Source organism: Octodon degus, unplaced genomic scaffold (genome assembly GCF_000260255.1).
Source record: "Octodon degus isolate 3935 unplaced genomic scaffold, OctDeg1.0 scaffold00119, whole genome shotgun sequence".
Lineage (NCBI taxonomy): Eukaryota > Metazoa > Chordata > Mammalia > Rodentia > Octodontidae > Octodon > Octodon degus.
In genome coordinates, this window is record NW_004524695.1 from 1,240,946 (window position 1) to 1,254,909 (window position 13,964).

At 44.0% G+C, this 13,964-nt stretch overlaps 1 protein-coding gene across 3 annotated transcripts; it reads right to left on the reverse strand.

The window, feature by feature from the left end:
• Positions 1 to 417: 417 nt before the first annotated feature.
• Positions 418 to 13,346, reverse strand: LOC111812283 (eukaryotic translation initiation factor 4B-like). 3 transcript variants are annotated; one of them, XM_023700016.1, is made up of 7 exons: positions 13,161 to 13,346; positions 11,290 to 11,756; positions 8,952 to 9,047; positions 7,550 to 7,780; positions 6,136 to 6,158; positions 5,938 to 6,050; positions 418 to 2,008 (listed from the first exon to the last, which is right to left on the reverse strand). In XM_023700016.1, exons 2-7 carry the CDS (start codon positions 11,704 to 11,706, stop codon positions 798 to 800), a joined length of 2,091 nt encoding a protein of 696 aa, XP_023555784.1. In that variant the 5' UTR covers positions 11,707 to 11,756; positions 13,161 to 13,346; the 3' UTR covers positions 418 to 797. The 3 variants fall into 3 exon arrangements, with proteins under 3 accessions (XP_023555784.1, XP_023555785.1, XP_023555783.1); XM_023700017.1 differs by lacking the exon at positions 13,161 to 13,346 and adding an exon at positions 12,616 to 12,641 and having other exon boundaries at positions 11,290 to 11,485; XM_023700015.1 differs by lacking the exon at positions 13,161 to 13,346 and having other exon boundaries at positions 11,290 to 11,768.
• Between the last annotated feature and the right edge of the window lie 618 nt (positions 13,347 to 13,964).

Sequence of the window (13,964 nt, forward strand, 5' to 3'; positions counted from 1 at the left end):
AGTATAAACATTATATACTTGATGTACTATAGACATGCACTAATAAAAAATTCTTAAAAAATAAAGATATCTTCTCCCTCCCCCATTGGTGATTCTCAACTTACTACAATACTTTGAAGGCTGCCGAATTATGCAAAAGAATTTTATCTTTCAAAAAATAAAGCATTAACAGCAGTCCTCAGGAGATGGTAAGTTTTATTTTGTCTTGTCTGGATAGAGGGTCTACAGGGTGTTCAGGGTCTCATGACTAGATCGGACTCATAGTAATCTGCCTGTTTACAGCCTTGCAAGAGCTGGGATTACAGGCATGCACCACCATGCCCAGTCTCAATTGCCCTCTCAGCATGCCCCAGGGTCGGGGCTGGCATGGCAGGCCTGGGGATTGAACCCCCATTCCCTGCACCTGCTTGCAGGCGCTTTAATCTGCTGAACTATTTGGCCAGTCCATCTTAAGTGTTTTACTTTCATCTTTCCTTTCTGGTCTTCAGTAAGATGACTGATTTGGATCCTCCTCTCCAGACACTACCATATCTAGGAGATTTCTGCCACAGCTCTGAGGTGGAGCAGGAGGGCTGCTTTACCACCCATTCTCCTTAAGTGAAGAGGCTGGCATTATCCTTAGAAGCTGATAGTGTTTAGGAAGCTTAGAAATTGGAGAGTAGCAATGTTACACCTTACTATTTTATTTTCATTTCATTTTCTAAAGACTTCTTTTTCTCCCTTATGTAAGGTGAGGCTGAGGTCCAAATCTACAATGGAACCTTCCTTTCCTTGACCACTTTCTAGAGACTTCTTTTCTAGAAACTTCTTTTCTCTTGGACTCTACCTGTCCTTGACCACACCTGAGTTTCTTCACTTCGCCAGCTTGACTGCTGCTGAGGTTTATCCAGCCCACACTGTGATTTCTCTTGCTCCTTCTGCTGCCTCTCCTCCACTTCTCTTTCTCTAGCAGCTGTGTCAACAGGTTTTGCCTCTCCAAAGATGGAAAGTGCTCTACTGGGCTGGGAGGGGCTAGTGGAGGAAGCATCTTCCTTAGGACGACTATGAGGTTTCAGATTCCATCTGGGTCTGTAGGGCAGAGCCCTATAATTACGCCAAGAACCATCTGTAGAGTGATCGTCTCTGGAGCTCCACGGCCCCTCATCATCTTGCCTCGCATACTGGCCATCGCAGCAGTCCTCACCTTCTCCGCAGTAATCAGCACTATGGTTTCCACTACCAAATGTTTCTCTGCTACTGCTTATTCTGGAATCACTGGCTCTATCTCTGCCCCTGCTGCTTCGGTGACCACAGTGATTCTGGCTTGCACAGAAATTCCTATTTCTGGATAGGCCATTCTGATACCTGTCACCATCTGAATTATGACAGTTGTGATACTTGGCTCCAAAGCTATCACCACCTCTTCTAGGGAGGCCGTCATCTTCCTTGCTGTCTGCAGCAGGACGGGCTCTCCAATCTGTGTCTGTTTTGTCAGGCACCTGTTTTCTATCCTGGTGTGCTTGCTCAGCTAAGACAATTCGAATTATCCTCTTGCCTAGACACTGTTTATTGAGACTCAGAGCACTGAGGAGGGAATCCAGGTCCTCAAACTCAACATAACTGAAACCTTTCAACCTTTCTGGATTGCAGGGGTCACGTGGTAAGTGCACCACCTTGACATTTAATCCTCTGAAGAAGTCCCTAATGGAGTCTTCTGTCAGATCTTTGGGTAGGTTCCCAAGAAAAGCAGTGTAGGGTGGAGACTTGGGAAGATGGTTCCAGTCGACACTGGATTCCTGAGCAGCACATGGAGCAGTGGGAAGGACAGAGTGCACCATTCTGGCAGCTCCACATACATCCTCATCACTACTATGCCATCCAGTTGAAACATCTTCCAGGTCTTCCATTTTATCAGCCCAACTGACTGATTTGAGGCCATGGGCACTTCCTCTTTCAGTGTCCCCACTGTCACTCAGAGAGTCTGTCAGGAAGATACCTTCCTCCTTCTTATTCTTTTCTGATGAGGCCCCTAGGTTAGAAGAGGGAAAGAGAACACAAAGGTTACATTAAAAATATATTATACCCATTACATATATCTATATCTTATCAGAAGCCAATCTTTTATCTATTATTTATATTATGCTATTTATAATACATAATACAATGCATATATAAAAATATGTATTTCCATGTATTGCATATGTAAATGAAAGATTAGTTCTCTATATAATACATATTTGAGATATGGTTTCTCTCTCTCCGTCTATAAATTAAAGACCTGGATGGATAGTTTCATTATCAACTGGACAAAATCAAGCTGTAAAGTAAACATACAGAGTTGATAAAATAAAAACTACAATAAAGGAACAAGAAAGCATTTGCAGAACTTTAATAAAATACATGAGATCATTTTCTACATGAGCAGGGCTGATGTGTAAGAGACTCCCCCACCTACCCAGCAACTGTCTTCATCATCAACGTAAATGTGATCACAGTGCAAGTAAGACTACACAAGGCAGCTAAATGTTTTTACTCACTTTCATAACATCAGGATTCTTCCTTCTCTGGTGGGTTATGTTTACATCAACTACTCTGAGTTATATATAATATAATACATAATATACACATATATGTTAAGTTAACTTCAAACTGCGGTATCAAATCTGTATGGTATACATAATATATAATATAGAATATAATGTATAATATATAATACATTATAATTATTCTTTCAATTTCTTACACTAGGAAGACAATGTGGTGTTTACACACATGGGTCTGATTTATTTCACTTATGAGTATGGTCTCTAGTCGCATCCATTTACTTGCAAAAGCCTCACGTTTACCCTTTTTTATAGCTGAATAATATTCTGTTGTATACAAATACCACATCTTTTTTACCTATTCCTCAGTTGATGGTTTTTTTGGTTTTTCCAAGACTTAGCTATGACAAATTGTGCTGCTGTAAATATGGGTGCACATATTTCACTGTGATATAATATTTTCAGTTCTTCTGGAAAAATACCCAGGAGGGGAATAGCTGGGTGTAATGGGACCTCAAATCTCAGTTTTCTGAGGATTCTCCACACTAATTTCTAGAACGGTTGTACCAGTGTATATGCCCACCAACAGTGAAGAAGTGTTCCTTTTCCCCCACAGACCCCCCTCCCTCCCACCAGCATTTGTTATTGATTGACTTCTTGATGTTAGCCATTTTGGCAGGGCAGAGCATGAGATGGAATCTCTGGGGGTTTTTTAATTTGTACTTCTCGAATGACCAATGAAGTTGAACAATTTTTTTTTTACATATTTATTTGCCGTTTGTATTTTTTCATCTAAAAAGTGTATATTCATCTTAGATGCACACTTTTTGATTAGGTCTTTGAATTCTGGGGACTTAATTTTTAAAAATTCTTTATATGTTCTAGACAGAAGTTCCTAGAGTAAACAAAATCTGAAAGGTGTAATAGATACTGTGAAAGGGAAAGAAAGTGTTCAAAGGAAAGGAACAACTGGGAAGAGAAAGAGGAGAAAAGAAGAAGGAAGGAAGGGAAAAAGAAAAAATATATATATATATACAGGATAGTTCAGATAATTGTACTGCTGATTTCTGCTGGTGTGTTGAAAGGAGTGGTTAATGCTTAATTTTTTTATCTTTGTGAATTTTTTTATAATTTTTGACCAATTTTACATGCTTATATTTGACAATATTGGTGATTAATTTGAAGACAACAATATACAATATAGCAACCGCTGTTGAATTCCTAGAATTTGAAGTGAAATTTGTTTAGTGAAATTCAACATCATTTCTTTTTTTTCTATTTTTTATTCTCTTAAAAAATAGCTAAACCAAGAAATCAACAAGGCCAGTCAACATGGTAAAGAATACATTATATATAATATTTCATATATTACAATATTATATATGCTATATAATATAATGTGCAATCTATATATAATGTGTACATATATATTTGGTTTATCCTGAGAATGTAGTTGGGGATTGATATTGCAAAGTAAATTGCTGAATCAACATACCAGTCCTTTATAAGAAAGAAATCATAGGGTGCTGTCAGCAACTACCTCATTGATGAAATTCAACACCTACTGATGACTATGCTTTTTGGGAATAAACTTCAAAGGAAAAATACACCTACATTAAGTTTGAAATTTGATCAGAAAAATAACAAAGAGAAAAGAAAGTTAAAATATCATTCACATAACAGGAAAAGACATTGGCTTTGCAGAAATCAGTTAAGAGTCTATGAATCCAATAAAAATTATTAAACTCCAGTAAATCAGGAATGAATCACTGACACCCAAAGACTCTTAGTCACATAAAACTCTTTGAAGAAAACACAAACAAATAAAACTCTCAAACTCATTAGCAAAAAACTGGAGAAACTGAAAATTAGATTCATGGCTAGGTACCATCATCTCAAAGCCATCAGAGGGTAAAATTATAAACATAAAACCAGGAAGATGAGGAGCATTGGTTGTTCTATTGCTGGAAGAGTACAAAAGGTAAATTGTAATTATCTGTAGAAACTAGGAACATGGCAACATGCGTCTCAAAGATCAGCACTTTGGCTTTAAAGTCCTGGACTCTCCTAGAGTCTAAGGCAGGATTTTGTGACCAAAACAATTATTTCTGTAGTAAAATCTATATTCAAAGTACATGAGATGAATAGGATTATAAATAATTTCACATCAGTACAGTTCAGATGAGGGCCCTGGGACAGGCAGGGTCAAGGGAAGCCAATCCTTGGACGCTGCCCCTTGGTGTTCACACCTTTGAAATTCCTTCCTTCTAAGGGTTGGCAGGGCCAGAACATCACTTCTGCCCAGCAGAATATGACAAAGTTGATGGAAAGTAATTCCTGTGATTAGCATTGGTTATTTACACACCCTCTTGCCAGTGCACTTGCTATGGAGTCTCCCTTTCTGGGATCCCGTTGAAGAAAACACTTGGTCATGTGGATGCCCACTGTGCAAGCAGTTGATGAGAGGACCTGGCAGTGGAGGGCAGCCTGCAGTCACAGCCGGGAAACCAGGGACCCATCCTACAGCCCCAGGGGAATGAGTCCTGCCAGCCACCTAAGCGAGTGTGAGTTGGGAGCCTCCCCAGGCAAGAGACACAAGGAGAACAGAGCCTGGGAGCACTTTCACTGCACCTCCAGAGAGCCTAAGCAGAGTGCACCCCATGCTGAGCCCCGATTCTTGACTCACAAAGACTGTGGTATTTGAATCATTTTAAGATACTGGATTTTGCCATTGTCTTGGTAACAATAAAGAATTACTACAGCTAGAAAATCATTTTAATCTCAGGTCTCATATGTAGGAAAATGAATCAAAATAAAACGTCACTTTGCGAAAGATATTGCATTGTGTAGTTATGGGAAGAATTATAGGAGTGAAGCAAGCACTGATAAATGGAGCAGGAAGACAAGCCTCTGAGACAGTAAAACATGGCTTCTGTCAAGGTTCTAATATTTACCTGTGTTATCGGAGTCAAGTCCCTAAAGCTATTTGAAGCACGGTCCATCATACTCACCTACCTTTCTGCACTACCGTCAGAAGCTGAAGCAGTCATGAGAACCGTAATAGTCGTCCTATGCCAAAGAAGACCCATCCTACCCCACCAAACTCCGTGCTGTGCCGAATACTATGCTAACTTTTCCTGTGTGATTGCAGCTAGTGTTCAAGGTAACTCAGTGCAGTGGCAGCTGTGAGTACATTCCTTTCTCAGAAGGAGAAACAGTGCCAGGAGCTGCCTGGGGTGACAGAGTAGTGCAAGAGCCAAGGATCTCCTCAGAAGACCTGGATACTCAGGACAAACTCAGCAAGAGCCTGCTAAATGGGGAAAGTGAGGCAGCCCTGATGAAAATGATCGTACAACCCCTGCAGCTGCCTGAGGTCCCTCCCATCATAGCACCGAGCAGTCTAGGATTCACATACCCTGAAGATGCATTAATTTCATCTTTGTGTTCATGTAAAGCTCAGCAACATCAAACACAGTCTGAATCTCCAAGGAGAAGACTTCGGGTGCTTCCAGCTTCACTGCGCAAGTCCTAGAAGAAGCAAAATCCTCAGTGGTCTGCTCCATTTAACTGTATCTATCTGAACCCACCCTTGCTGTGTCCATCCAGGACTCACCTGCTCAAGGTGTCTTTCACATCCTGTAAGAGACAAAAACAAAGGAGAATGTGTTAGCCTCAGTGCTCCATGGGCTGTGGCATGAGAGACTCTGTCTGTGAACACAGCTCCCCAAGAAGGAAAGAGCAGGGCCAGCCAAATAGCTCAGGGGATTAAAGCATCTGCTTAGGTAGATGCAGGGGCTGGGAGGTTGATCCCCATGCCTGCCATGCTGGCCCTGCCCCCAGGGGGCACTGAGACAGCAACTGAGACTGGGCGTGGTGGCGTGTGCCTATAATCCCAGCTCTTGGGAGGCTGTAAACAGGAGGATCACTATGAGTTTGATCTAGTAGTGAGACCCTGAGCACCCTGTAGACCTTTTCCTAAAAAATAAAAAGAAGAAAAGGGTACCAGCCTGAGACAGTGCTACAGGTCAGGAGCAACAATCCCGCCCAGCCTCTGCCCACTCAGCATGGGGCAGTGATCTCCCTGGGGAAGCCCGTGGGGAAGAGCAGTGGCTGCAGCAGCATGAGCCTGTGACCAATGGGGAACAAACAGGATCAGCTCAGCCTCCCTCTGGCAAGACTGGCTCTCAGGGACCTGATGTCCTGCAGAGTGAATTCATATTAGAAATCCCTTGCTATCAATATTCTCTACTGTGGCCCAGCTCCCGAGAATGGGCCAGCAAGATGGTGGCCACCAGTATCACAGGTTGGTAGAATAAATGTACGGTTTCTCCAACCTGAAATGTGCCCTCCTTTTCCACCAGAGATCCAGAATTAATAGTTCACGATGTTCATCCTCATGAAATACATCCTTTATGTAGCCCACAACATCTCTAGAGTAAGGGTTCTGCCAGAGAATCAGACAGAAGATTGAGCTGCCCACTGTTTGCCATCTACCATTTGGCACATTCGATGGGAGAGGCTGACGCCCTGCCTTCTGCGCACATGAAACCAGGCTGTTGGGGAACGATAACGACAGCTTTCCAGGGGTCCTTCCAGCAACTCTGTACTCACTAGAAGAGACTGTTTTTTCAGTGCTGGTCACTGAACTTTGGTTTCCTTACATTCTAGGCAAGCACTGTACCACTAACCCACATCTCAAGTTTTAATTTTATCTGGAGTCTCACCAAACCACCTAGGATGGCTTGCCATGGTGATGCTCCTGCCAGAACCTCCTTACTTGCTGGGATTACAGGGGTGGAGGGAGCATCATGCAATGGGGAAGTGTGCTCTTATATTTCACATACAGGTATCCAGTAGATGGATGGCCCTTCCCTGCTGGTACTGATGTGTAAGATACTTCCATTCCCACGCTGCTGCCCACACTGGAGTGAAAGCTGGTCTGGCCACTCTCTCCATGGCTAACATTGTTCCCTCCATCATTGCCAACAGTCCAATGTCAGAATCATTCTTCCCTCCTCCAGCCTCACCTGCAGAAGCTTCTGGGGTGATCTCTGACATTTGGCTTCCAGTTCCAACATCTGGCTCTTGAGCTCGTTGCTTTTCTGCTCCAGGTTGGCCTCACTCTCCATCAGTCTCTTCAGCATTTGTTCTTCCTCTTTCTTCAGTCTCCACAGATATGCCTTCTCCTCTTCATACAGCAAAGTGTGGAAATTCTTAAATTCAGACTCCATGTTTTGTCTCCGAATCTCTATCTTATCCTAAAATCAAGAAAACATGATCAAAACTATAAACAAACCAAGCCTCCCTATCTTCATGAATAAGTAAACAAATATAGGAGAAAAGTGACTAAGTGTACAGCTAAGTTATTTATTGAACAAAGGACTGGTAAAAGCAAGCTTTTAATTTGGGATGCAAGAAATATCACAGTTTGTGGAAATCTCTTATAGCAAAGCTACTTAAGAACATCAAGAAGGGAGCATTTTAATAAAATTTATCTGGTAGCACCTCCAGATTCTTCAGTTGTGGCACCTCATGTCGTGGTAAGTGGTTAAGTGTGCATCTACCTTCCCAGGTTCCCCTGGGAATGACATAACTCTCATATGATTACCTGTGTAGAACTACAGTTTCTAGAAATCCTTCCTAAATTAATGCAGAATTTCAATGGCAATTATACTGTGACAGAAAGTCATTGATTAGAGTGGACATTTTGTTTAGGAATTTGGTATACAATTTGCCTCTTGTTATTTTTTTTTAATTTTATTTATTTATGTGGGGGTGGCCAGCTCAGCCCACCAGGGGGCGGGGCTGGCTGGCATGTGGTGCTGGGGGATTGAACCATGGTCCCTGTGCTCTGCCAAGCTTGTTCTAAGTAGGTGCCCTAGACCACTGAGCCATCTCACCAGCCCCATGCCTCTTGTTATTGAAGAGCTTTTCATACATGTCAGCTACACTCAACATCTTCTCCCTGCCCAAGATGTCAGAAAGGAAGGGAATAGGATCCTCTGGAAACTCAAAATCAACCACCACACACAGAGAAGGCAGCAGGTAGATGGGATCCTGAAAAGAACAGACTGGGTAGTTGGGCTGTGGACATGAACCATCAGCTATAGGATTCCAGAAGTATTTCTCAAAAGGAATGTTTCTCTGATAATGTAGAGCCTGGTAAGCCACAGAAAGGGTCTAAAAGCCTTCAGGTCCAAGCGCACAGGTTCTAGCAGCAGCCATTGTGACCCTTACATTGCAAATTAGTTTCCTTTGTTGGCTGCAGGAATCCCAACCAAGAAGGAGCCTGTTTACTAAAGGTGATTTTGAGTCCCTTGCTAGGAGCAGTGAGAATAAACCATCCTGGTGTTTTGCCTTTCTCAGTCATACTCTGTCCCTCAACTCCAGAATGAAAAGTAGTTCAAGTTCCAGGAATCACACTCTTACCTTCCACGCAGTTATTTGGGTTGTTAAGAGCATCTTCTGATTCCTACACTCCTCTTGAAGTTGATTCAAATTTCTGGCAGCTTGCTCTAGCTTTTCCTGAAGGAAAAATTGGGTGAGTAACATCTCCTCAATTCTACTTTTCATAGGACACCTAATGGAAATTCCAGCATTCAGAATGTGGCAAAATAATAGTATTTCCTACCTTCTCACATTTGCCAGGGAGACTGCCGAGTGATGTAAGGGCTGTGAGATACAGACCCCCTCACCAAGCCTAACCGGTAAGATTTTTTTATTTCCTTTCTACACTGTGCAAAAAGAGGCTTCAAAAAAGTATCACAGTTTGTGGAAATGTCTTATAGCAAAAGCTACTTAAGAACAACAAGAAGAGAGAATTTTAATAAAATCTGTTTAACGCCGCCATAGGAAAGTAACTGGTAGGCAGTGGGCCTACAGTTCTAATATTCTGTGCTGCCCAGGACCTATGCCATGAACCCCACCATACTAGGGCCAAAGAAAGATGACAGACACAATAATCATCTAAACCAAAATAAATTAATGTGCCAAACCAAAAATAATCAATTCCGCAATGTTAAGCACCTAGAACTTTGTGAGTTTTGTGGTTGATTCAGAAAGAAAAGACCAGGGTGACAGGTGAAGTTACTAGAAACAAGTAATACAAGCACAGGGGTGCCGATATGCTGTGAAGATAGAATTATGAAGGCAATTTAAAAGCACTTAGCGTCCATGTCAAGCTTTAAGTTATCTTTCAAAACAATCTCATACCCTCCTCGAAAGTAAGTTGAGACAGACACCAGTTATTCATTGTCAGAAGTAATGACTCTTTCCTCCACAAACCCCACAAGGACATTCATGGATTCTCTAGCACTCTGAGGAGAGGGCTCGACCTAAATGAGTTAGCAAGGCCGTCTAAGTTAGACGGCCTTGCTCTGGGTAATACCACATGCTATTCTAAGCTTCATATAGTATTATGTCCTTAAAGCTCATACATTCCCAGGATCTGAATGTTAGGGAGTGGAGGGGTGCTTTTATCTTTAAATACTGATTAAAAAGAAAACCAAAGCATGAAGACATTCAATAACTTCCCCCAAATCGTCCATCCAATAAATGCAAGAGCTCAGATTGCAACCTCAGCTGTGTGTCTCTGGGGCTGACCCTGAACTGCTCAATTCCCTACCACTTGACAGGAGAGAAACTCAAGAGCATCCCTGTCATAGGCATGAGCAGCTCCATGGAGTCCATGGAAGCACCTCATGTACAGAGTAGGGGCCAGGACTGATGTGACCTTAGGAAGGTCTTAGAGCCTTCCTGGGACCCCAGCTCTTTATCATGAAAGAGGGAACCAGGAGGCTATGTTGAGCAGAATTTCTTGAGCTCCAGCAGGGCCCAGAGCCAGGCCAGCAGGGCTAAGCTGTCTCCTTCCTTCACCACTGCTCAGACCAGTCATTTCCCAGCTCTCTAGGACACCCAGGAGCTTCCAGAACCCCTGATTCCCACTAACCTTCCACACCCGTCATTTCCAAGCCTGTCACTCCTCTGCAATCCTGTCTGAAACTGTCCCCTAGCTCCCTTTCTTGAAGGGATCAATGGAAGTCTAACCAGATACTCCTTGTATTTTCAGATTGCATAGGTAATTGTTTTCATTGGTAGTGAATCTTTAATTTGCAAGTGAAAATGGCCCTGTGACAGGTGACACTATGGTCTAGGAGTGAGACTGGGAGTGAGACTCAGCTCCTGTGCTCCCTCTTCCTTTCCCCAGCCCCCTGTGTATGGCCCACAGCCCAGCCAAGGCAAAGCAGAACCCCCGAGGCTGTGTCTTTCGCAAGTGCAGGTCCTTCTGCCTGGATGCCCTGCATGTGCTAAGTGTACCTGTCCTCTGGAGCCAGCTCTGGGATGCACCGCTCCCTCCTTTCCTGCCTCTCTCACCACCAGTCTGGGGCTCCAGGCTGCCACTTTGCTGACTTGTGTTTCTGTTGGCCTTTGTACTCTCCCCAGGACATGTACCCTCCACCCCTTCCTTTTCCACACTCTTGCTGAGTCCTACACACTAGTTTCTCACAGTATACACAATGTGAAGCAGAACCCAGGCCAGTGTTTGGCAGAAGGAAGTCCATGTTTGCACAGAGAATAGGGACAGGAGTATGACCATCCAGTTGAATGTCAGGGTGGATACTTTGGACAGGATCCATTGCAAGGTATTTTTCATAAGAATACCATCTCTGCACTTTAAGGTCATCACCTTAGGCTTTGGGAACAATAAGTTCAGGTCTTGGAAGCACCATGGGGAAGGTCCTTGCTGAGGTCCCTGGTGCACACTCACCTTGTAGCCCTGGTACGCATCCTCTACCAGCACTGTGCTGTGCCCTTGGTGCTGTGGTGCCCGCTCACAGCGCCAGCAGATGAACTGGCCATCATCTTCGCAGAAGAGCTGGAGCTGCTGCCCATGGGCCTCACACTGCTGCTCATCCTCTGTCTCTTCCATTTCCTGTATAACCTCAATGAGATTTGCCAGGTGCCTGTTGGAATGCATGTTATCTTTATGGAAAGGCTCCCGACACAGAGGACAGGTAAACATCTTCTGCCCCTGATTTTGTGGCAACTGTTCAAGATACAGCTTTAAACAAAACTGGCAGTAGCTGTGTCCACAGGGGATGCTCACTGGGTGTGTCATGAGGTTCAGACAGATGGAGCAGGTGGCAATCTCCTTCATCCTGCTGGTACCAGTAGCTGAAGCCATGACGTTTCTCGAGAACCTCCACTGTCAATCTGGAGGTAGAGGTGGAGCAGCTAGAATTTCCACAGGGATGAAACAAGGAGCTGACTGCAACTGCCTCCACAGGCCAAGTAGACTTCTTTCTAGAAGGACTAAGTAAGTTAGAGCTTAGAACATGTATAAACATTTAGCTGTGTTGTCTGATGTTGTAGTCACTACTGTTTATGGCTGTTTAAGTGTAACTTAATGGGCCAGGGAGATGGCTCAGTAGAATAAGTGCTTGCCTGGCAAGTGCAAGGGCCTGAGTTCAATCCCCAGTTCAGCCAATAAAAATAAATAAATGTAACTTAATGATTATTTAATAAAATTTAAAATCCAGTTTTTCTGTCCTGCTCCCCATAATTAGTTACTCAATGCCTCCCATGGCTGGTGTTTCTAGACTGGCCCAGCCATAGGACCTTACATCACTGTGCAAAGAACCCTGGGACCAGTGCTAAGAAATGGAAAAGCCAGGCAGGATTCCTCATGTACCTTGGAGCAAGAGGCACCACTCAGCAAGGGAGTAAGAAACTCCTTCCTGTTCTAATGAGCATCAAGAACAATCAGCACCAGAATTATCTCTTTATACCCAGTGATAAGACTCAGCCCACAGTGGGGTCTATGGAGAACTCTATTTAGACAACCAAACTGCTACTCCACCTTAATCTAGACCCCCCCAACCCACATAGATTATAGCTGATAATGTTCAGAAAGTGTTAGTATAGAACAAAACAGGAGGATGAGAAAAGTAATCCAGGCATACAGAGCAATCGGTTTATTGTCTCCCTCTGTAAACTGAAAGAAAGAAAAACTGCAAAGAAGTCTAGGAGAGAAGGTGGAACTTGAAGTACAGTTATTCCTGGGGATAGAAATTCGGTGAACTGGGGAACTTACTGTCTTCTCTGGGTTGAGAGCTTCTTCTAAGAGAAGTGCAGGGATCAGAACACAGGGAAGGGGGAAGGGGGAAGGGGGAAGGGGAGAAGTCTCTGTGGGATCCTACTGCTAGATGCCTTCATGTCCACCCCTGAGGTCCTGATGACCAAGCCCTGTGGAAGAGTGACCAGGAGCCAATCCAGGTCCTTGGCTCCTTTACCATGTCTTCTTTGAGCCCATCCTCCTTGTACTCCTTTCCACCCTGGGAAGATTATCTGGGAGGAGTGCAGAGTGGGGCAAAGTAAGCAAGGTGGCTTTTGGGGGAAAATGTCTCTGCCTATATTTAAAATCTGGAATTCAAATAACATTACAAAATAGGTCATTTTCTTCAAATAACTAGGATGAGTTCCTTGGGAATCACACAGGATTCCTTCTACAGGCTTCTGTTCTTCGGTGGTCACTTCTCCTAGGGGTGCACTAGACCCCTGTGTCATGGTGCTGGACTCCTAGAGACCAGGGCCTCCCCTTCTTTAAGACTTCTTGTAACCCTGCTTGGCCTCACTCACCTTATATTTCCGATCTTCTGGGACGTGGTATGGTTTTAGGTGAAACCACAGCAGAGGAAGTGTGTGAGCTGTGAGCTGATACTCAGGCACTTCCTGAGGTAGAGGGCAGGTACCGTACTGTCAGCAAACCTGCCCTGCAACCCCACCACAAGGTCACAGACACCCAGCTTTGCTCCATCTTCTGGGACCTTCTGTGAGCCTGTCAGCAAAACACTCACTACCCCTGCCAGTCCAGACAAGGTTATCACTTCCTGGGCTGAGCCAATCAGTTACCTCAGACCTGAGAAATGAGAAGTGAAACTCCTCATTCAGGAGGCGGGGCTTAGATTCCCCTGAGAATGTTCATTTCCTCCCCAACGGCTTGTGTGGAAAGCAAAGAACAACAGCCTCTTCAAAAGCTGCAGGCACAAAGGACAAAATAAAAGCCCATGAAACTCCCTTTAACCCCAGCACAGGCTATGGAGGAGCAGGAGGCCGGCAGAGAGCCCACTCACAGCTCTAACGAGATCTTCCTCTTCTGTTCTCAACCCTCCTGGAGTCCACAAGCTGCTGACCTGTAGCATTTTTAGCTCCTTCTAGGTGGCTTATGGTTTTCCCACAGTTCTGATAGTGTGGAAATGGACAGCAGCATATGGGCTGCTTGGCATCTCAACATTCTCCAGAGCTGGCCTCTCCCACTCCTCTGTCTTACACTGTGTCACCTTTTGTCCCTCATTGCCCTGTTAGGGGATTCAGGAACTTTTCAGTACCCACAGTCCTCTACTGAAGGAAGAAAGCAGAAGCCACTATCGGCCTGGAGCTGAG